Genomic DNA, 22,830 nt, shown 5'->3' on the forward strand with positions numbered 1-22,830 from the left:
CAGCTCTTGGAGGAGTGCTGCCTTAGTCCAAGTGGGAGCGTCACGATTGCTGGAAGCCGAGTTGGTCTCACGCCACCGGAGCTTAACAACCAAATCCACCTCTGGAGTATCACCCCTGAAGGCTTCATACGCTACAGCCCCATCGCTGATCTGGTCCTGGAAGTCAAAGGTGAGCCTCCAAGCCTGACACATAACTCTTGAATCTTAAAAGATAAGTAGTCCAAGTTATTTATCTTACATGTCTAAAAAAGCATCTCTGGAGATTTCTTATGAAATAAGAACACATTTTTTTTTTGGCATTTTCACAGATTTCAATTTAACATTTTTATGTATTTTGATGCTAATTTATGTCATAGACAAATATAAAATGGTTCATCACTATGAAGTGGAAGTGGAAGATTAATAAAACAAGCTTTTCATAGCTTTGAGACACATAGCTGCACTATCAATACATGAGAGGAAAGATTATCTAACAATCAGGAACTGGTCATTGCTCAGTCCATCATATCGTCACCTTCCTAAAATAATGGCCAGTCACTTTTTCCAAAGGTGACCTTGGCAAAAAAAATCACCTTCTTTATACCAAAACATGATATAGGCAAAAAAACTAAAAAATCACGTCTGGCAAAATGTGAAAATGGATACCTATACTGCCTCAGTAGCAAACAGGCAGCCTCTACAGAGTTCAGCTAATGAACTAATATTGGAGCTAGGTATGCTGAAGCAGGGTGTGCCCTTGAGAAATGCAGCTTGAGATCACTGCCTTACAGGAGAGAATGCTAATGGCATCCAATTTTTGAGATGTTTTTAGCATTAGTGGCCTTAATTCTACAGTAAACTGGCAGGAAACAGTGAGAGAGCGAGAAGGAAGACATGCAGCAAACTGTTGCATGTCAAACCCAGAACAACCACAAGGAATGCAGCTTCAGCACATGCTCTACCTTTTCCATCCACTTCACATCAGCACTATGCTTTGTGATGATCAGTCACTTAAAATCCCAATAAAAAAGACATTGAAGTTTGTGTTTGTAAAGCAGGGCAAGAATAAGAAAATGCAAAAAAGTTCAGCTGGTTAATTTTCAAGGAACAGTTTGAGACAAATAACCAATCATTTCAGGTTGAATCTCAATTACTCTATCCATCACTCTTCATAATAATGCAATAATGTTCTTTAATGTTGTCTGTGCTTTACAATTTTCGTTTGGACACATTATGTGAAAAAGAAAATTGAACAACTGGCACTCTTACTGATCTTTCCCCTCAGAAAAAGCTGTTCATTAGTGACACCTTGTGGACTAAACACTGAAATTGTACAGAATTTTGGAGTAATAACTTGGCTTTCATATACGATTTGAATGCCTGTATTAATATTAGAATCTGTGTTCAGATTAGGATCTTTGTCAGAGTAAAAGTACCTTTTGAAAATAACCTTTACACGCTAAGAAATACTTCTCGATAAGCCTACATTTCTGTATAAAAATTGTATTTCTTAATGTATTTGATGAAATATTCTAATTTGAAATATTTTCATGACCTGCACATGAAAAATAATAATTGTCAGATATAAAGGATGACATTGATAATCATTTATATGCCTTCAGAATTTACAAAGCAAGTAAACACTTAATTATCTGGATACTAACTGAAAACGTGTTTTGCATTTCAGGTGGACATCTCTATGATAAAAACCAAGTGATTCTGAACACACTTGACAGACATAAACTACAGCAGAGATGGGATGTGGAGATCATTTAAGCCGCCGTGTTGAACTTTTCCCTCCTTATAAGAAGAACTTTGTCAGAAGCCAGAAAGGATGATATTTGGCTTCAGAGATGTGCAACATTTTGATGAGAAAGGTCAACACGGAGAGTAAATTTTCTAAGTTTGTATTATTACCCATTAAGCATATATTAAGGAGGAACATGAACATACTTTGATTTTTAAACCTACATAAATGTTTCTTTTAGGTTTGTGTAAATTTTTCCATTGGATAAATCTGTTTCTCCCTGATAAGTTAAACAGTGTTACCACTCTTACTTTGTAAGTAACGGCATGCTGCTGTGCCCTGCCTTACATTCCAGCTGCATAAAATACAAGCAATAATCACTTGTCTTTTTTTGTTTTACCAGAATTATTAATGCTGTAAAACTATTTTTGTCAATAAATGTGTTAAATATATTGCACATGCATCATTATTTTATAAATGTAGAACAGATAAATTTAATGAGAATTTATTTGTTTTTCTCAAAAACAAATTCTGTTCAGATAATGTAAACATGCAACATACAATACATGGTTATGTTCCAGCAAGAAAACACAAAAGAGTACAAACAAATCCAAATCTTTTACTGAGAAAGCTTTAAAGATGATTAAATCAAATTCCATGTCATATATATTCATCAACATATTTCTGAGAGTCTGGAAGACAACAGAATGGTGACCTGAATGACTTTTAAATGTCACCAATATAAATGTACTTTAATTTCAATAAAGCATGAACACAGCAAAATTTAAACATCATCTATAAATATAAAATGGCGCAGAAAGGTGAGCGCTATAAGAAAAACATTATTTGGCTTTCTCTCTTTTCTTCTGCACCGTTTCCTCATGACCTTTCCCATCTGGAGTTCACAGTCTGTCGCTGTGAATTGTAGCATTGTGAAAGGTTAAAGAAGTGCACGAGGGATTCTCATGGCAATTTTCATCTTCAATTTTGCTGCAGTGTTTCTTGCACTTTTTGCTCAGACTCCTCCATGTACTCATCGTCTTCAGCCACCTCAACTACAGTCTTCCCCCTGGCGTGACCCTGCTCCAGCTTCTGGAACGCTTGAGGCACCTGGCTAAACGGAAACTGGGCCTCCACAACCGGCAGGATCTGGAACAATCCAGCAGAGAAAAATTCAAAAGCTGAAAGTAGAACTGATTCAATAGGTGTGGGTGAAAAATTAGGAACTGTTGCCTGTCTAGAGTTGCAGAAAAAGTCTGGGCTTTTTTTCATTCAAATGCTTCATAAGGGAGTTTCCCTGCCTGCTGAGCCTGTAGTTTTTGACTGCGTTTTGTGGATTCAGGATAAAATGAGCCAGTACTGAACATATTAGTCTCTCCCACTGCAAATAGTGACTATAGCCACAAACTGCTGTCAAAGACTGTGAATATAGGTTTTTTTTTTTTTTTTTTTTTTCAAAAGCGAGACATAGTGGAGGTATAAAATCTGCATCCTCCACACTCACTTATCGGCCCTCTGATAACAAGGTCTTAAAATAATACTTCATAGCAGAAAAATAATCTCACACAAGAAAAGTGCATCTATCAATTTGATTACATTTACAGTTCTGTATGTCATCTTTTGGACAGAGAAATGCTTTAATAGTCAAAAGTGATACGCTGATGTTTTCACAAAATATTAGAAATAAAAGGGGTTTTTTTTGTTTGTCTTTTTTTTTAATCTTTTTCACACTGACAGGTTTTGAAAATAGAAATACAATTATTTACATATGATTTATTTAATTCAGGACTGAAAATAAACATAGGCTCTGCTTTAGCAGTGCCAAATGTGAGGAAGAGGTTAAGAATGTGATGAGGCTGGACAATCCTCTGCTAGTCCAGCACCGGCAGCCCAGCTTGTTATTCTGGTCAGCAGCTCTTGTCTTCAACAATGAATGGAGGGCGCAATGGCGTCACTACAAACCAGATAGTGGATGTCTGTGTGAGTGAGTGGTGGTTTTGTTATTTGCGTGTGTGTGTGTGTGTGTGTGTGTGTGTGTGTGTGTGTGTGTGTGTGTGTGTGTGTGTGTGTGTGTGTGTGTGTGTGTGTGTGTGTGTGCTTGTTCCCCAGCTTCCAGCCACTGGTCAGAGTGTAAGGCAAGCTGTAAGCCCCCCAGGACAAAAGGACAGAGGGTCCACACGCCTCAGCGACTGGCTGCTCAGCACTGTTTTAAAATCCATTCACAGTTTCCTGGCGCCCGACTCACATCGCCCCCCAGCAGCGCACGCCGCCACACTGCCAGCAAAACCAAGAGAGGCACTACGGGAGTTCGATTCTCGCTCATTTGCAAAGCCGCTGGGAAGCGTTGAACACAGGCATGTAGGGAATCCCTGGCATGTTCGTTATTTCTTCTCTCCATGATCTCCATCACAGCACGAGATCCACTGTCAGTCTGCGACTGCTGTGCAAATCAGGCTATTTCTAAATCTGCTACTCTGTCAGCACCCACAGCTCTGAATGTCAGCTTCACATGATATGAATATTGAAGCAACACTGAGGCAGTACCTTCCCTGCATCCACCAGCCGGCTGACTTCATCCAAGGTGGGACCGTCGGGAGAATAAAATGCCCACCTGTAGAAAACTCCGCTGGAGGTTATGTTCTAGGAGGCAAAACAGTGAAGGCAAAAATGAGAGATAAAACAGCAGGACAACATGTCAGAGAAAACATGTTTACAGTGTTTATCAGCATCAATGATGCATTTTTTTCTACAAACCTCCACAGAATAGCTGGATTTACACTGAGATTGAATTACATTTTTAAAGATGGGAAACTGGATTTTATTGAGGGATATCAGAGTAAAGAGGGCTAATTTCATAATTTTCAGATTTATATTTGTAAAAACATCTTGATTACTTAAATATTTTTATCTATAAAGACCATTATTGTTTGTGGATGTAACATAGAAACAGTTCAAGGTGCAAGTAAATTTTTTTTCAAGGCTTTATATGACATTCAAGGAATGTTTTCAACATTTATCTAACATCTGCAGCAGTGATTCTTGACATCTTGAGTTTATAACAAGCTGATGAGCAAAATACATTTTTTAAGTTAGACTGGCAGGAGCAGCAGTCCACCTAAAAGATACAGGACACAGATCACCTCAAGACTGGAATAAGGTCTCGCAGATCTAGGAACGTACATGACTCCTGCTATGTGCTCATCGACCACTAGAGGGCTCAGTTGTGCTATGAACTCCCTGATGTGATGAGATGAAAGATAGATGGTGGTGGTGAGGCCGCTGCAGCTGAGCCCCACCTAACTGACCAGCTGGCTGCTCTCATGGACAAAAGGCCTCGAAGGCTTGGCAAGACATGCTGTATTGCTGGTATTTGCTGGTGGGGAGTCAGTCAGTCGGCTGTAATCTGAACAAATACCAAATACTGCTGCGTCAGCGGCAAACACGCGCACACGTTCACACCAATCAAGTCGAATCTCCTCGCATGCACAGACTCACTAACAGCCAGCCAGCCCCACAGCGGCCAGCTGTGCTGTCATCGCTGCCTTCACTGGGCCAGGCCAACTTGACTCAGTCCCTGCAGCTGCTCCACCCTGTCCTGTGTGATTCATGCATTACAGTCATGAAATGTTCCAAATTCACAACTACTTTACCGAATTAGAAGATCAAAGTTTGAAATTCTTACTCCAAGTCTGATTTCCTGCTGAAATCTGAAAGGCAGCCAGTGAAGCCTGGTCATGTGGTGACACGATTTCTCCCTCCCTGCTGTACCTGAACTTCAACTATTCTGATCAACTGAATGGAAGTAAAATGTAGAGGGAACTTCAGGTGTCTGAACAGGTGTACACTCCCAGCCAAGCTCTCTTGTAACATCGTTGAGCTTTAAACATGTCACCTATGTTCAGGAATCCCCACCCAAACAGATAGATTCATGACGAATACAGATTCATGTGCATTTAGAGGTGATAAAGAATCATTCAAGCGATCCATGTTTACCTGAAAGGCTTTGTTGTGCAGGGTCAGCCCAGCCTGAAGTGATCCATCTAGCAGCCCCATGGAGTCAGTGTTGCGGAGTAAAGGTGACACCAGCGTTACATACTTTGCCCCTGACCAGGGCTTCAACAGGCGCATGGCCCATTCCTCCGTATCTCCTCCCACATTGTCCAAAATAAGGTCAAACCTAATGGTACACCCACAAGCTGTTCAATTTAACTAAATCTTATTGAAAGATGGGTCAAAATATGTTTTCGTCAAAGCATATCTTTTCACCTCTCCATCAGGTCCAGTTGTTCGGCCACATCTCCTGCAGTGTAGTCAACCACCTCATCGGCTCCGAGACCTCTGACGAGGCCTTCGGCATTCTGAGAGCAGGTAACGGTCACATGGGCACCCCAAGCTTTTAATAACTGGATAGAAAAATATTAAAAACAGACAAAAAAAAAAAAACAGATGTAAAGTGGCAGCAAGAAGTTTTTCTCTTGTTAATGAGAAAAACATTTGATTCATGAGTCAAATGTTCCAGCAACAACAGAAAATGAATTTGAGTACTTGAATTGAAAACGTTCCAACACCTCCGGATGCTCCAGTGATCAAAACTCTGAGGAGGAACATTAAAAACCAGGTTATTTACCATGTTACTCATTTAAGCAATGCCGTCAACAGAAACTGCATCATCATGAGGTTCAAAGGAAATTGTAGGACTGGAAGATATGACCTAGTGCCTTGAAATTGTTTCACAATAATCGCTGGTGTTTTTCACACATATTCCAAGTTAAAACCACAAATTTGAAAGTTTTTTTTTTTTCAGATTTCACATGGCCAAAGTTCATCCAGAGCAACCAATAGCTCCAAGACCCACTTATGTTTAATTTAATCTCAGTAAAAAGTTGTGGAGCAATCCACCACTGTGCATCACCCTGAACACACCATCCCCACAATGAGACAAAGTAGTGGCAGCATCTTCCTGTGGGAATAGTTTTCTTCAGAAAAGCTTGTTGTTAAGAGGAATAAAGATAATAATAAATACTAAATTCTTGTTAAATAAGGTACATCTTATCTACTTTACTGGAAGAAACCCTGTCTCAAAACGTTGAAGATGTTAATACTTTTATGAGGCACTACTTGGTTTATAAATTAAGTATTCTGTTTCTACTGTGATGAAGAAAAGAGGAGGAAGAGCTCCAGTTATTTTAAACACACCAACTTACAGAAATGACCCCTTCCTCATCAGGCATAACTTACATTTTCTGTAAATAACAAAAAAAAAAAAAAAATACAGCTTCTGGAAGGTGAAAAGTTTATCCAAGGTCATGCTGCTTCTTGCCTTTTATTCAAGGAGTTTTCCCTGCAAAGACCACCTGCATTTGTAAGCGCAGAGAGGGCTGTGTTGGCTACATAGGGGATGGATGCAGCCTCTATGTGACTCAGTGATTTTGGCTTGTAGGAAACCTACAAAACAAACAAAAACTGTCACAGTAAGCCTAAAAGAGCTGCAACGAAAGCAAGGCGCTACAGAATGAGAGAAATATAGAACAGAAAAAAAACAGGCCAAATTATGTGTCTGCAATTACTGCCACAGCAGCTACTGCCACCAAACAAACTGAATCCTAATTGCTTACACAGCAGGGCTGCATAACGCACAATCACTTGAAATAATATTTTCTACAGTACATTTTGATATTTTTCATGAAAAACAGACAATTACTTCTAACTAATCTTAAACGCATGCACTGATGTTATACAACAGTCTCTATATCTCACCTCATACTCTGTTAGAGTCACATATTCTGCCAGGCTGCCTTGTTTCCACGGTGGAATAGCAGCCCACACCTAGAGGACCAACATGACATTTAACAAGGTGAACACAGCTGAAATTACACGCCCACTCATAGTGTCTTAGTCTGCCTAATCAGCCATCTAGTAGAAGACAGTTCCTGCCGTTTATTATAATTAACTTGCTTTGAAGGATATTTTGAAGCGGGCGGCTCGCTGCTGCGAACTGTATGTTGCTGGAAATCTTCGTGTGTCCTTCTGTTCCTTAATCATGTTCACTTGAAGACGAATTCGCAAAATTACATTTCAGCCTACAGGAAGACACTAATGTGGACATGTGGGTGACAACATAGTAGGCGTCTGTAATTGTTATGAGTCATCTTAATGTAACAACCAACCAAAGAGAATCTTTTAGTTCCAAGAAAGGACCATGAACAATAACAGTGTAACCTGCGCAACAGGTTACACTGTGACCCTCTGACTATAATACATAGTTTATTATATTATAATTGTTGCCATTTAATGGGGGTGAAATGAAATGGCTCTTTTTGGTTTTGGCTGTGTCAACATGAAAGCCATGTCACTGGTTCCCAATGTGTGAATTACTGGGAAAATAAAGAAACAAATACAAATGACTGATGTATATTTTTTATTTTGTCATTTTTTTTAGGCTGATCAGCTCACAGTCTGCCCACATAGACAAGCCTAATAGCTTCTGGAGAAAAGCTTTAAGGTCAGATTAGATAAAGATCAAATTTTCTGGCCACATTGGCAGGCAGAATGTATGACTTTCAGAATTTAAAAACACCGTATGAACTGTAAAGCAGGATGCTTTTGAGGCTAGTGGTGAAAAATGGGGCACTGAACAATGATAAAGGAATATCAAAAAAGGGCAATCCCTTAAGATTGATGGATTTTCAACATAATTATAGTCTATAGTTTATCTATTTCAAAATAAGTTTTGGAATAGATAAATTAGGTCATCATTAATCTTTTGGAAACTACTGATCTCAAACACACTGAAAATCTGTGGACTACTCCTCAAATTAAGAATTACTCCAACAGCTTAATTGTTACAAAAACTGTAGTGTCAACATCTAAAGAAAAACGTACTGTTCTGTGGTGGGCTTTGTTCCTGAACATAACCAAAGAATATTCAAGGTTTCTCAAAATTATTGTATAAACATTCCAAACTTTTCATTATTTAACTCTCCAGAATTTTTATTTGAACTTAGTCAAAAGAAATTTGACTAAGCAATCAAATCTTTTAAATAAAATTAAAAAAATGTTGCTGTCCTTTTCTGACATTTACTTCCTTTAAAGCCGTAGTTTGCAGATAAATGATCAAATAGTGGAATAGTCTCACTGCACAAATGCATGAACCAGGAGAAGAGCACAAATAAATTCCACATTTTAGTATATAAAAAAAGCATGTACAGAGTCTCATTATAAATGACAACAAAACAACAAATTGAGGCTGCAAAGAGGTAATAAAAAAAGCTATACTGAATAAATTGTAAAAACTTTTTTGACAACTACTGGTGATAGCATGATCCGAAATTGCTTTTTCCGCCAGATGTAACCATTTTTTGTAAAATTTAATAAATCTATGAATATTTTCAAACACCAATGAATTTTCAGACATTTTTTTTATGTCTGCTTAGAGAGCAAAGGGATTTAACTTTCTAACATCACAGGTACAACCAGTCTAGAATCAGTACATCAGGGGGAAAAAAATGCAGGACAACATCTGACAGAAAATCTGTGGAGTCACAAATGAAGAGGGCTGTGGATAAGAAAGCTCCCAACAGTTTGAGAAATTTGGAGAACTTCTGTAAAGTAGCATGGGGAAATATTGGGAAATGAAGGGCTGGGTGGGACAGTATGTCAAAGAAGACTGAATTGTTTTTTGTATCAAAGGGTGATTTGTGTATATTTTTGCAACACACTGTAACTGCTCTTAATTCTTTCTAAGGCAGATTTGTATTGAAGCGCTTACCTCATCTCCTGGAGCAAAGTGGGTTACCCCAGACCCACAGTCCACTACTACACCTGACAGATCACGGCCAAGAATGAGTGGAAACTCACTGACGCTGTTAACCACAGACAAAGGATCCCTCCTTAAGTTAAGCAATGTCGCCCCGTATCCTCCTACAGAGGAAAAAATTGCAAAACATATTCAGTGAAAAAATTAGGTCTCGTGTTATTGCTGATTATGCCAGAATAGCACTTACCCCTCATATTCAGATCCAGAGGGTTGAGACTGGCCGCGCTAACGTTTATCATCACATCATGTGCAAAATTAACAGTCGGGATAGGGATTTCTTCTGTGAGCCTCAAAACTTCACTGGAGCCATACTGATCAATGACCCAGGCTGACATGCTCTGCAGCCTTGAAGGTGAACTGCAGACATTTCTGCAGCCAGCCCGGGCTAATGTTTTGCTCCAGCCTGCAGCCCTCCCATTGAACAAACACAGAAGCCTGGCTGATGCCATAACTCTGATACACTGCTTTTAAATCCACTGCCAGCTAAGGTCAGGTTTAAAAATATGTCATTTACAACTGCCTACTTGGTACCAAGCTAGCTAATTACTGGACGAAGCTACAAGGCTAATGTCAGCATGGTCAACCGGTGGCCGCAAGACATGCATGCCTTAAGGTGGATAACAGACTAAATACATCGGCGACGGTCCACTTGTGTGATACTGCTGTTCTACATTTTAATAAGTATGAACTACTGAGCACGAACCTGCAGTTAAAACGCCTCCATCTATAGCATGTTATCAAACAAGCTAACCTCTGAACTCAAGAAGGTAGCCAATCAGATGTTAGTAAACATAGACTCTGTCCAATAGTGTGGAAGAATTGGCTGTGACGTACTACGTGTTCATTCGTGTTTCCGCCGCCACATTTTTTTATGACGCTTCTATTATGTTAGTTTTTGATGTGATGCCCAGAAATAAGTACATGTCGAAGATGAATGAAAACATAAATAACTAAATAAATCTGTGAAATAAAATGGACATAAACTCAGAAAATAAAGACAAGTTAGAACTTACTGAAAAAAAAATTAAAGTTTGTTTAAATAATTTTCGAATTACCAATCATGATTAACCTAAATCAACAAGTGCCTGTTAGAAAAAAGTGGTTTCAATTGGCATTTCTCCACAAAACACAAATAATAAAGACGCTAATTAAAAGTAAAAATTTCTCACCAAAAAAGTGAACAATGTTTTTTCCAAACACTTTTTTTTGGTTAATATGACCAAACAACACAATCTTAATTTTCGCCAGAATAAATTATCCTCAGTCATTCAGGTAGCTGCCAGTTTCAGTCAATGCTAAAGATGTACATTTTTAGGCACCGTGGCTTCTTTCAGCCTCTGGGATTATTTTTAATGTTAAGCTCACTTTACCACGGACAGTGACACTGGTGTTCCAACATTTTCCAGTTTATTATACATTTATGTCTTGGTGGTTACTAAGTTATAATTGAACACCAAAACCAATTATATTTTTTAGAGATAACAATAGACCTTTTTCACGCTTTCGGGTTTGAAAGCGGATGTGGGGTTGGCTAAAAGGCTACGAAAATGGCTCAGTCTCGGCGCAGTTGTTTTTCTTCAGTCCCTGGTTGTTCATGTGGGGCAACAAAACAGCCTTATCAGTCATATCATGCGTTCTCGACGGACCTGGACCAACGGAGGCAGTGGATCCAGGCGATGCCAAGAGATGAAGGTCCGAACTTTTGCATAAAGACGGGGAGCACTTTCTTATGTAGCCGCCACTTCACACCGGAGGATTTTGTTAGCGGATCCACCACCAGCCGCCTTAAAAGTGGAGCTGTTCCTTCCCTGTTTGCCTGGAATAACTTCACTGCACCGGCAATGAGAGAGTCTGCTTTCGAGAGGGCGAAGAAACGGCAGTTTGTCCTCTCAGAAAGCTAGCCAGGCTGAAGATGCTACTGCGGACCATGACTACACGGCACAGCCACCCGCAGGTAAACGTCTAATAAAGATTGTATATTGTATATATTTTCCATGTAAGAGAATTTCAGTAAAAATATAACTGTTGCTATATTATTATTATTATTATTATTATTATTATTATTATTATTATTATCACATAATAATGAAATTATGTGGTTATGTATTTTGTGGAGAGATTAAGTCAATGGCTGTATACATCTATGCTCCGACTCACAACATGTATTGATCTTCACAGAAGTAATGTTTCAAATATAGCATTAAAACTTAGTGCTAACCGTATGTTTTGCTATTTTATTTTGTCATTTTACAGGTGCACTTGATGAAGCGCTGGATTATTTTAAGGAGTTGGAGGCCAGACTTCAAAAAGTGGATTTGTCTGCCACACTTTTTAGCCGCTGCTGTGCCTCTGATGACCAGATCCGGTTCTACACCAAATTTCCATCTGAATGTGTGTTCCGGATCTTCTGGGAGTCCATTGCACCCTCTACATCACGCCTGGTGTTCTGGACCAGAGCACAGAAACTTGGAGAGGAAGCATGTGCTGAAGCCAGCCATGCCCGCTGCATGCCTCTGATTGATGAGTTCCTGATGTACTCATTCAGGGTAGCAGTGGCCATGAAGGAGCAGCTCATTGCTGACATGTTTCAAGTCAGCATAGCTACTGTCAGCCGAGTGACCATCACCTGGGCCGACTACCTCTTCATTGTGTTCTCTTCCATCAACCTGTGGATTAGTCATGAGAAGGTAAAAGCCAGTATGCCTGCCTACTAAAACAGAATAGTTTCACAGCGGCTTTCTAAGATGCATCTATTCAAACTTTGTATGGGTAGTTACAGTTAGTCAAACATTAATATCATCCTTTGAGAAACTTTGGAAAAATATAAAGATTAGGATAAGAACAAGGATGCTGTCAAACTTCAAGAGCTTATTGCAAAAGATATATAATAAAAATCATCAGTAAAAAAAACAAAACATTTATAGCGATTGCGATAGCAGAAACAAAACATCTTGTCTCAGTGAAAGCAACGTTAGATTTAATTCTGTCAAGAGAGTGAATAGTTTTTAAATTAATTTTGAATACATTTCGATTCACACGAAAGATTGGTGTATGTAAACTTCTGGCTGTCACTGGTACAGTCAAAAATCAGAAACATAAAAACTGTCTCCACAACAGTTTCCAAAACAATTAAATCTATTCAGCTCCTGTTTTCCCCCCCTAATATCTTAAAAGGAAAAACATAAAATATTCATAAACCAACATGCTTGAAAGATATTGCAAACAATAAATTCACTGCTGAGTGCCCCATCAAATGTACGGATCCGAGCCAGAAAGCTAAAACTAATGGAGAGGCCAGTGAAAAAAAAACTGAAAACCTAATATTTACGTTTCAGTTAGTCTCAAGGGGCTTTAAGCAGATTGCTTTACATGATGTCTAAAACAACATGGTACTTGCTGCATGTCTTTAACTGCTTAACGGGAAATATTCATATTGATTCCATGCAATGTCAATATCTTTAACTATTTAAATATTGCAATTAAAGCACTATGTGAATTTAACGCAAACTGGTAGTATAAGTAAGTAAGGATTAATCGAAAGATTAATCCTTAATTCTATCTTTGCAAGACTTGTGTAGTCTCAAGAAAGAAAATAAAAGAAAAAAATTTAATGATGTCTTTCTCAGCAATTCATAAGTGAAATTTGTGGCAGCTTAAAAAAATAGAATAGTATTAAATAACACTTGTCCAATAAGTGATGAGGCCTAATGATGTTCTCTTGTTCCAGAAACTGAGGACAGTGAGGCCTCGGGCTGCGTGTTCGTGATTCAGCTCAGAACCAAGTAACAAACAGCTATGTCATTATCACCAGAACTCCCAGAGGAAAGCCGACACCATGAAAATTGGCTGCTTTGTCTGTGCTGGCTCATTATGGTGTTCCTGCCTAATGATTTATGCCACCAGTTGCCACATTAAATACAAACACAAAAAAACAACTTCAATTTCATCCTGCGAGCAGAATGCAACATCCTACAAACTTAGCCTGACAAAACAAATTCTTTGCCATTTATTCAAGAAATGATAGACTTTACCAGTAGATCTAATTCTTTTTTTACAAAAATACACATGCACTGTAGTTTTTCTAGGTCTGTCATCTGTCTCGAGACCTGTGGCCCATCTCATGCGGCTGCTCTAAAAATATCTTTGGTCTAATTTCATTTGGTGGTCATGATAGAAGGGCTGACAGTTTTTGACTAAAAATGCTTTCCTTCTTAATGCATGTAAAGTGTCTAGCAAAACTACTCACATCCCTTAAACTTTCTCAGATTCTCTAGTTACATCCACAAGGTTCGATGTATTTTATTTTAAAGTATATGTATCAGACTAACATAAAGTAGGGCGCAAGTGTCAAATAAAAGGGGAATATTTTAAAATAAATATTCACTTTAATAATAATGAAAAGTGAAGCTCTGATGTCTTGGCTGGAGGGTGTCCCAACAACAATTATCAAGTCTTGCCACAGATTTTCAGCTTTGTTTAGGAATGGACTTCTCTGACTGAACCATCGCAGGATATCACAAAGTACTTGGATCTAAAGCAAGCATCTGTAGCCTGTGACAGAGGCTCTTTGAGTCTTCCTTAATGCCTCTTAGTAACTTTGGCTAAAAATTATATTGAACCAAGTAATGATTTGTTGTTGGGGTTTTTTAAATGGATAGAACAGCAAATGCAGATTAAAGCCATTTTTAAAGTTTTTGGTTTTTCAAATTGCATTGAATTTTGAGAACAAAGCAATGATAAATTGTATACATTTTTCTTATTAGGTTGTAAAACGCTTTTTTTCTTCACATCATTTTGCACAAATATCGACACTCAAAAAAAGAAAATGTATCCTTTTTTTTTGCTAAATTTGAGTTATTCTTTATTTTAATGACTAGAAATATAAATAAGAGTTATCAAGTTCTTTTCTATTGTAGACATTTATAAAAAAAAAATAGTTTCAAGCGGTCATGTAATATTTGCAGCTCTAAATTGATTTTATTTAGCTTGTCTGAGGGCAAAAATGGCTCTTTGGACCATAAAGGTTGCAGACCCCTGACTGATTAGGTCAGTTCTCAGTGGGCGTACTGCTATCGATTATTTCCTGGCTCAAGACATCTCAAAAGAACAAGTTTTTAGCCTGATCCTGCAGAATTTGATGACATACTGCGCAGCCAATTCAGTCATTTGAGCTACCTTTGATAAAGCAGGGTTATGTCTAAAATGTGGGGAAATTACCTGTAAACACTGAAATTGGACAACAGAGATCCAAACCACTTTGCTTCCCTGTTCCTGTTAAGCCCATGGAGGTTGTGTGTTCTGGGTAATGTGCAGTGTTTGTTTTCTAAACTCATGGTATTTTGTAGCTTGGCCAAACATTCCTCTAGCTGATTTCTGGCAAACTACAGGACTTCTAATTGCTTTCTTCAACAATGGCTTTCTTCTTTCTACCCTTTCATAAAGGCCAGATTTGCAGAGTGCACAGCTACAGTAATAGTTTCCCTGTCAATAGCTTCGTCTACCTGTGCAGCTCCTCCCCCACCTGCATGTCACACTTTTCTAGAGGACAGATGTCCAGCTGAACACTGAGACCCAGCTTCAGTTGGATGAAAGATATGAAAGGCCACTAATGGTGAATAATGATCACACTAGCACCGCTTATTATGTGACAGGTCAGTTCCCTGCTGAACAAAAAAAGAGAAGAAAAACAGGACTTGGTGTTCTCATTTTTTACTCTTAAGGGAAGGCGCTCAATAAGAATGTGCTAGTTGAATTTTAGGAAACTGGGAGCAATGAAAGGAAGAAAGTATCTATCGATGTGTGGTGCAGAGACAGGTTACTTTTTTCTGAAATTACCAAAATAGGTTATTTTGCCTGTCTTGTGTCTTTATTTTTTGTGTTTAAGTTTATGAAGGTTGCTTAACCTATAAGCATTGATAGAATATCTGGCAGAAGTGAAACATACAGTGTGATTGGAATTAAGTGTTCAAATCACATTTCCATATTGTATCACATTAGAACCACAAACTTTGCTTTGGCTTCCTTATTTTATGTACACAAAGTAATACAGCGTCACCACCCCCACTGCAAAACATGGTGGTTGCAGCACCCCTTTGCTTTTGGACTGGAAAGCTGGAAAGTTGATGGGAAGATGGATTAAGCTAAAAGCACTACAATTCTGGAAGAGAACCTATAAGTTGCTTATGTGTAGATTCACTGCACAACAGAAAAACCATGCTATGCATCCAGATCTACAATGGGATTATTTATGTCCCGTTATAAATGGGAGATAAAAAATGGGACATAAGGTTTCTTATATATACCAGAATAACCAAGGCATTGTTTTTTACCTTAATTCAATTGAAAAAAAACAAAAACATGAATGGGCAAAAAGTCTTTTGATATACAAAGATGTACCTATTCCAAAGGTCTTGAAACTACTTGCAGCAAAATGTGTTTCTTAAAAGGATTTATTCAAGGCAGGTGAAGAAATGGACACAGAATAATTTAGAAAACCATGCATGTGGTACATATAAACCACAAAGGTCTATGGCTATGACGTCAAAAAATGTGAAAACGTTCATGGGGTGTGTTTATATTTGCAAGGAACTGTAAGTAAAGGAAGAAATCATTCATTAGTAATGAGGATGCAGATCACAATCATTGTAATTGTGAGATAAGGCAGCCTCAAGTCTCTTGAATCAAATAATCCATGGCCTCATCTTCTGCCTGGAATATACTCCTTTGTGCTGCACGTTTACAGAGAAATTCATGCTTAATGAACTCAGCCATGGGGTCACACCGGGAGATTCAGATTTTAAAATGCTCATTAGTGGCCATATTATATTGAGTGTGATGGAGATTTTCCATTTGCATTTGCCTGAGACGCACAGCACTCCAGGTGCATAAAAAGGTGAAAGATAACAGGAAAATAAGCAGACGGCCATACCTTGGGTAAATGTATTGGCAGTGTACACTGATGCTGTCAAGGAGTACTTCATCATGCTGCCTTTTAGGAATTCCTATCATGTTAATCCCTCCTTTCAGTATTGAATCAGATTATTTTTGACACTATTGTTTCTTGTTCTCGTATCAGAATTTAACAGGAGTTCTCTGATATGCTAGAGCAACAATAATCTGATGAAGAACCTGCGCTGGGTCGTCCATATTCTTTTTGATTTTCTGAAGAATCCTTCTTCATGAAAATATTTCTTCTTTGCAGAATCATTTCTTAGAGGTCATAATGAGACTTCTAACCAGTCTGTTGAGCTTTTATCAGTCACTGACTCTGGTGTTGCTAACCCAACACATGAAGGCAGAAGACATGCATGTATGAAGGGGGGTTGCTCATGTTACCTCCCTGCCCCCACAAGATGCTGCCCTGGGCTTTTGCCCAAGTTGCCCATATCAGAAACCGCCACTGGTCTGAGGTTTCAGCAGTCCAAACTCTATTCAAAAAGCAGAGAAACAATATTTTAATCATGTCACACTATGTCCCCAGATTTGGGGCAAAAGCTTTCCTAGACTATAATGTTTTAGCATTTATTTTAGCTGTACATTTTTCAAAGGTGCAAATTCATGTGCATACATACAGTACATAGCCTTGTATGAAGGAAAGCCAGAACTCACTGCTGTTTGTGTCACAGATTACATCTTATCAGAGGACTTCCTCCATGGCGTACAGACTCCATTGGGGGCGCGATGCTTTGTCCACCCTGTTTATCCAGAGGCTTAAGTCTGAATGTACTGTGAACTGCTGGTGAATTTATTGTCTGTTAGAAACTCTGCAGAGCACACCCAAACACTCCAAATCCAAAATCCCTCTGTTTCGGAAATGAAAGTTTCCATTGGTGTCTAAAACTAGACACTAACCTTTTAAAGAAATTCAAAACTAAGTTGTCTTGTAGACAGATTCTCTCTGAACTGTGAATATCTGTAGCTCTTGTAGTGTTCATGAGAAAGGTGAATGATCAGCCCAGAACTAGACGAGATGGCATTCCTGTGATCCAGAAGAGGGTTCAACTTTGTGGTACAAACTCCTTTTGCTGTGTTTAGAGGAAGAAAAACAAAGAGTTCAAGATCACCATCCCATGGTGGTGCAAACATCATGGTTTGAAGATGCTTTTCTGCATAAGAGACAGGAGAGGATGATTGAAGCCATGAATCAAAAGACGTTTGGCAACATACTTCCTTCTCACATTAAGAGCATTGGAGATGTGTGCAAATCTGGGCAAGCACTACTGGAAACATCTGATATCTGTAACTGCAAATAGAGTACCAAACATCATGCTCTATTTTATTTTATTTCAACTTACAATTTCACACAATAAAATGTTAACTGATTAGTTAAAATATATATATGTGATTTTCTGGAGTTTTTTCAAAGATTATTTCACTCACTGCTGAGGTGTTCCCACAATGAAAATTACAGACCTCCCCATGTGGGGAAACTTACAAATACCTCTATGAAATGCAATCTGGTCAGTTTTATGATCTGCAGCCTTTTACTTTTTCACTTTGTAAAATTTATGTTTCACTTACATTTACCGATAATATTGATGAATGCAATAAACTCTACGAATTATGACATTTAGTAGAATCTGAGCTTTGACATGCTGGAATCACAATATCTGCATATTTGACTAATGTAAGGCAATGAATCTTTTCAAAGGACAAGTTAGCCATCAACTATGTCCTTTTCAAAAATTCAGCCTAATTTACTTGGATCTTTAATTAGAGAATCACTCTGGTGCAAATACAGCAAAACTTTCGCCACAGCTCACAGTCTCACACCTAATTGGGCAACATTCTGAAAATGAGGCGCATTCATTACAGAAATGTCAGTGCCTGTCGGTGGAGTGTGGGAAGAAGAGCAAGGCTTTGGAGGAGGTGTGGAGGGGCTGCAAGTTGAGCTGATAGTCTGCTAATAAGACATCATCAAGGGAAAAGGCTCCTCAATCAATTCAAGAGCCACAATTTATGAAGCGAGCAAGGAGCGGGATTAACACGATAGACATTGTGATGCTTTACGAAATCTATTTACACAAAATTGACACCATTTTATGTTTGATGTTCAAATTGTTTTTCTTGAAAGGTTGTTTATAAGAAAACACTTGGAATGAGATAGAGCATCAAACTTCCATTACTAGGTGGATTTAGTCTGAAAATGTGTCTATTATTCATAAAATTATGTTATCAACAACAAATTATTTTAGATGACCTGTTTGCACGAGAGCATTTATTTTAAATATTGTAGCAATGCTAATGTTGGGTGTAATTTTAGGAAAATCTTCCAGGATTATAAAATTGTAGTTGGTTGACCTCACTAGTATGAATACCAAGAAAGCCTGTCTGATTATTTTCTATTGTTTAGAAGGATTTCTTATAATGACATTTAATGTTACTGAAATGTGTTGACTTGACAAAAGAGAAAACATTGGTAAAAGCTGGCAGGCTGAAGGCATGGGTATAAAATATAATTATAATTTTAATATAAAACCATTCAAGAGTGATTTTTAGCTCAGAAGAAAGTGAACCAAGCATAATTACATAGCCTTCGGTTGCATCTATTCAAAATTTTAATCATCTCTTCTATTTTGTTTGCATTCAAAATTAGATGAATGTTTTCACTCCCTGCTCTCTGTACTCATCAGCCGTCTGAGTATTTCTGTAGATGACATTAGTCGGACGTGTGCAGGAAGTCTGAAGTGTACAGAGTCAAAAGGAATGGTGAGAGTTAAGTCCCCCATGACCCTTCAGTTTCACAAACTGGTCTGCCTGTCAGGTATTCATTGACTAGGGTGGCCTCCAACTGTTTTCGGCAAAGCAAAACAGACTGAATTGTGTAGAAACCAAAGAACATGATTCACACAGTGCTGACTTCTTTGTCCAGATGATAATAGGTTTGTTGAAGCAAATGTATGATTGTATCTTTGGCTCCATCTCCATGGCAATATAACCTGCAGGGGTTCCTGATATCTACTTGTTTGTGTACTCGAGTGGACAAAGGTGTCTTTGGTTTCAAATACCAGACATATAAACAATGCATGAAAAAATATAGTTTTAGTTTCAATATAAACTGAATTATAGTCTATGTAATAAAAAAAAGAAGGCAAAAGAGAAGAAGTTGAACTTATGGAAGCATTAAGTAAACAAGGCTTATGGGGAAGTAACTATCATCAGATTATCTAATAAATGCAAAGTCAGCAGCTCTTTTCCCAAAGTTTCCAGGTGACCTCTGCTTTGATGAATGAGGCAGTTTTTCTGCATTAGGGAACTGTTCCAGAGAGATGCACCATGGTTAATGATAACGGTGTTTTTGATATCCCCCAATGACGGCATAAGCCATAATTACACTTTATTCTGTTAGCTTGAAGAAAGTAAATGAAAGTGAATTTTATGACAGAAAATCAAAAACCATAAATATAAAAAAGCTGTTGCTTGTCACTTTTCAAAAAAGCCGTAATGAAGCTATAAAATATATATATTTTGTATACACTGAGGTTTTCTTGTTATTTCCATTTCACCATAAGAACATATTTGTGGGACTTTCATTTATTACAATGGTTCTTACTGGTGAAACTACATTGACTGTAAAGCATAGACTCAGTGATAAACCATATGACAGGGCTCTCTGACCCCTGAGCTCATTGTGTGCAGGATTAGTTCATATGCATTGCAGTTTCCTGGCTGAAGCTGCATATACAACCCTGTTTGTATGCTCAGTCGGTGGAAGCGATTCCCAGCAAACAGGTGCTACGGTGCGGCATCAGGTGTCCTTCTGAAAGATTAACGGAGATGACGCCGCTTTGTCCTATATATTCAGGCAGTGAGACCTCAAACTGAGGAGCATCTGAGTTGCTGGCAGCAGGGACATCGGGGTTGTAAATGTGGGATACAACCTGATTTGTTCATGAAATCAGGTTAGCATTTATGGCTCTCACTCTTGTCATGTTAAATAGGTCACTCAGTGCTTATAAAAGGATGACGTGTTGCATCGTGGCAGAACAAACATGAATTTGTTTTATCTTATTGCGTAAAAAGAAGGAAAATCATAACCTCAACTGACTGACTACACAATGGACAAGCAATAAAGAGACATCCATCAAAAAACAACAACATTTTGATCCAAAAAGGTACATCCTGGTTAAAGGACTGGTGTTCAGAAAACTTTGCATTATCAGGTCTCCATGGTGACTACAGCATCCCCTCATCCATTCATCCATTTCCCTGCCTAATTGATGAGCTACATGTGATTAGTAAAAATGAGAGAGCGAAACCAAACCGGCTCCCTTTGTGCTAATTGATCTACCTCTTATGATTGTGGATGCAGCAAATGAGAGTCTTATTGTGTGTAAAAAAACAAACCTCCTGAGGGGAATGCAGAGCAGAAAAATAAATACAGCAGACCATCTGGCAGGAAGGAGTTTTTAGCTAATTTCCAGCCCTTTGGCTGCTTTTTTTCCCTTTTCCTTCCTCCACTCAATGTTCTTATGGATGAGTTTCTGCAACCCTTTTTACCAGTACAATGTAAACCACCTGATTTACAAATCACTGAAAAATGAATTCAGCAAAGACTTATCTAAAGGAACAGTGCTCATGTATACTGAAAGGGATATTTTGAGGGTTTAAAAATGTTAAAAGAATGTTGGTAGAAATAGCAATTTTGTCTTCATTTTGGTGCAAAGTCGCATAGTTTAATCTAGTGACATTCTATTTCGCAAAGAAAGTTTAGAAAATCCAACACAAACACCATTTCTATTACTTCTCACTTAATAAAATTCTGAATCATCCCTTTCAGTTTGATCAGAATAGACAACAAAGTCAGTTATTAATCTGTTCGCAAAGTCATGCTCAACAGGACTTGTTTCATTGAACTGTTGGGAATAAACCTAAATTTGAGATGTGCTGAAATGAATGCAATAAAAAAGCATTTCATTTCTTCAGCTTAGTAACTAATGTTTGATTTCGGCATTTTGTTTTGTTTTTTTTACTCAGTCTCAAACTAACCAACCATATTTGTGTCTCTGCTCTGAATATGTAAATAATTTACCAGGATGCTTGACCTAACATCCAAAGAAATTGTATTATTAAGAAAAAACTAAACAATTCTTTGTAAATGCTGACAGCATTTGTAAAGAGCTTTTACTGGTTCATGCTGTGTGTCAATACATCCTGTGCTGCTGAGTGAGATGTACTCACAGGCAGGAAGGACAGCAGCCTGTTCTGCTTATGAAAGGCAAATGCTAACAGGAACAGATGATTTGCATGAACAGAGAACATAAGTGATAAAAATAAATGAGGGTCTGGATGAGCTCATCATTGCATATTATTTTGCTGTACCACAGCATTTAGATTACAAGATGGTTACTCAAATGGGTGTTAATGAATTTAATTTATTACACATATGGTTTTCAATTGCCCAATATTGTTACTGTACAACTAACTTTTGTTAGTTTAATTTCAATCCATTGGAATTAGAAAACAATATTATTCATGTTAAATTTTCACAAAATGTAGGAGAAAGGAGAAATGTTTGTATATATAATCTCTGTCTCAGTGTAAGCACCTATCAGAGGGCTATTTTTTTGCTTACAGCATTTTTTTTTTTCAATTCACAAAAATTCGAGATCAACATGAGTTTTGGTTTCTCCTTTCTTCTAAAATAACTTTTGAAGGAACATAATCTTTCTGCACTGTTGCTATTGTGTGCTCTACTTAATGTTTGCATAATACATCTCCTGAATAAGAACAGCACCACTGATACTCATTCAAAGAATGAGTGTCAAAATCATATTACGCTGACAAAAATCAGTGTCAAAATCATATTACGCTGTCAAAAATTAGTGTAATATGATTTTTGACTGTTTTAAAAATTATATTATGCTGCAAGATAACTGCTTGAAGGCAAAAGACAAAGACAGTTTAGAGCAATTCATTTGAACCCATGATGTCCCCCAGTTAATTTTGGGATAATTGAATTAATCAAAAACATAACAGATAGGCTTTGAAAAACAGTTTTGGTTTGGTGAATATTTAATGGGTTGCTTTTCAACAGCTTGAAAACTGACTTTTGCAATTAATACAAATTGAAGTATAACAAGTTTTTACTGTGTGATAAATTACATTTTTCAAGATAGGATAATGTGATTTCAGTATTCTTAGTGTTGGAGTAGCTATACCACTTTTCTGCACATCTGACATCACCAAACATGGCAGCATGTCACTGACTTTGACATTAATAGTATCCTATAACTTCAATATAGCAACATTGAAGGTATACCTCTTTGAATGGGTCCAATGAGCTGTA

The 22,830-nt window shown here is 37.9% G+C and overlaps 2 protein-coding genes across 3 annotated transcripts in view; one reads left to right on the forward strand and one right to left on the reverse strand.

Moving 5' to 3' along the window:
• LOC129375251 (uncharacterized) overlaps nucleotides 1-2,178 on the forward strand; it is a 31,718-nt gene extending 29,540 nt beyond the window's left edge. For both annotated transcript variants that reach the window (XM_055054207.1, XM_055054206.1), the window contains 2 exons: nucleotides 4-169; nucleotides 1,667-2,178. In XM_055054207.1, coding sequence (XP_054910182.1) covers nucleotides 4-169; nucleotides 1,667-1,755 — 255 coding nt within the window. In that variant the 3' untranslated portion in view covers nucleotides 1,756-2,178. The remainder of the gene's footprint in view (nucleotides 1-3; nucleotides 170-1,666) is intronic.
• Nucleotides 2,179-2,325: 147 nt separating this feature from the next.
• LOC129375253 (reticulon-4-interacting protein 1 homolog, mitochondrial-like) lies at nucleotides 2,326-10,299 on the reverse strand. The gene is made up of 9 exons (XM_055054208.1): nucleotides 9,730-10,299; nucleotides 9,495-9,646; nucleotides 7,484-7,552; nucleotides 7,047-7,171; nucleotides 6,272-6,320; nucleotides 5,993-6,129; nucleotides 5,720-5,903; nucleotides 4,271-4,366; nucleotides 2,326-2,875 (listed from the first exon to the last, which is right to left on the reverse strand). The coding sequence occupies exons 1-9, from the start codon at nucleotides 9,989-9,991 to the stop codon at nucleotides 2,708-2,710; spliced, it is 1,242 nt and encodes a 413-aa protein (XP_054910183.1). The 5' UTR covers nucleotides 9,992-10,299; the 3' UTR covers nucleotides 2,326-2,707.
• Between the last annotated feature and the right edge of the window lie 12,531 nt (nucleotides 10,300-22,830).

Source organism: Poeciliopsis prolifica, unplaced genomic scaffold, assembly GCF_027474105.1.
Source record: "Poeciliopsis prolifica strain line A6 unplaced genomic scaffold, Auburn_PproV2 SCAFFOLD039, whole genome shotgun sequence".
Classification (NCBI taxonomy): domain Eukaryota; kingdom Metazoa; phylum Chordata; class Actinopteri; order Cyprinodontiformes; family Poeciliidae; genus Poeciliopsis; species Poeciliopsis prolifica.

Excerpts from the sequence above, each read along its gene's own strand:
- LOC129375253 (XM_055054208.1), bottom strand. The coding sequence starts at position 9,991 with ATGGCATCAGCCAGGCTTCTGTGTTTGTTCAATGGGAGGGCTGCAGGC. Across the intron at positions 7,553-9,494 it reads ACTTTGCTCCAGGAGATGAG|GTGTGGGCTGCTATTCCACC; the intron begins GTAAGCGCTTCA and ends TTGGTCCTCTAG. Across the intron at positions 7,172-7,483 it reads TGACTCTAACAGAGTATGAG|GTTTCCTACAAGCCAAAATC; the intron begins GTGAGATATAGA and ends TTTGTTTTGTAG.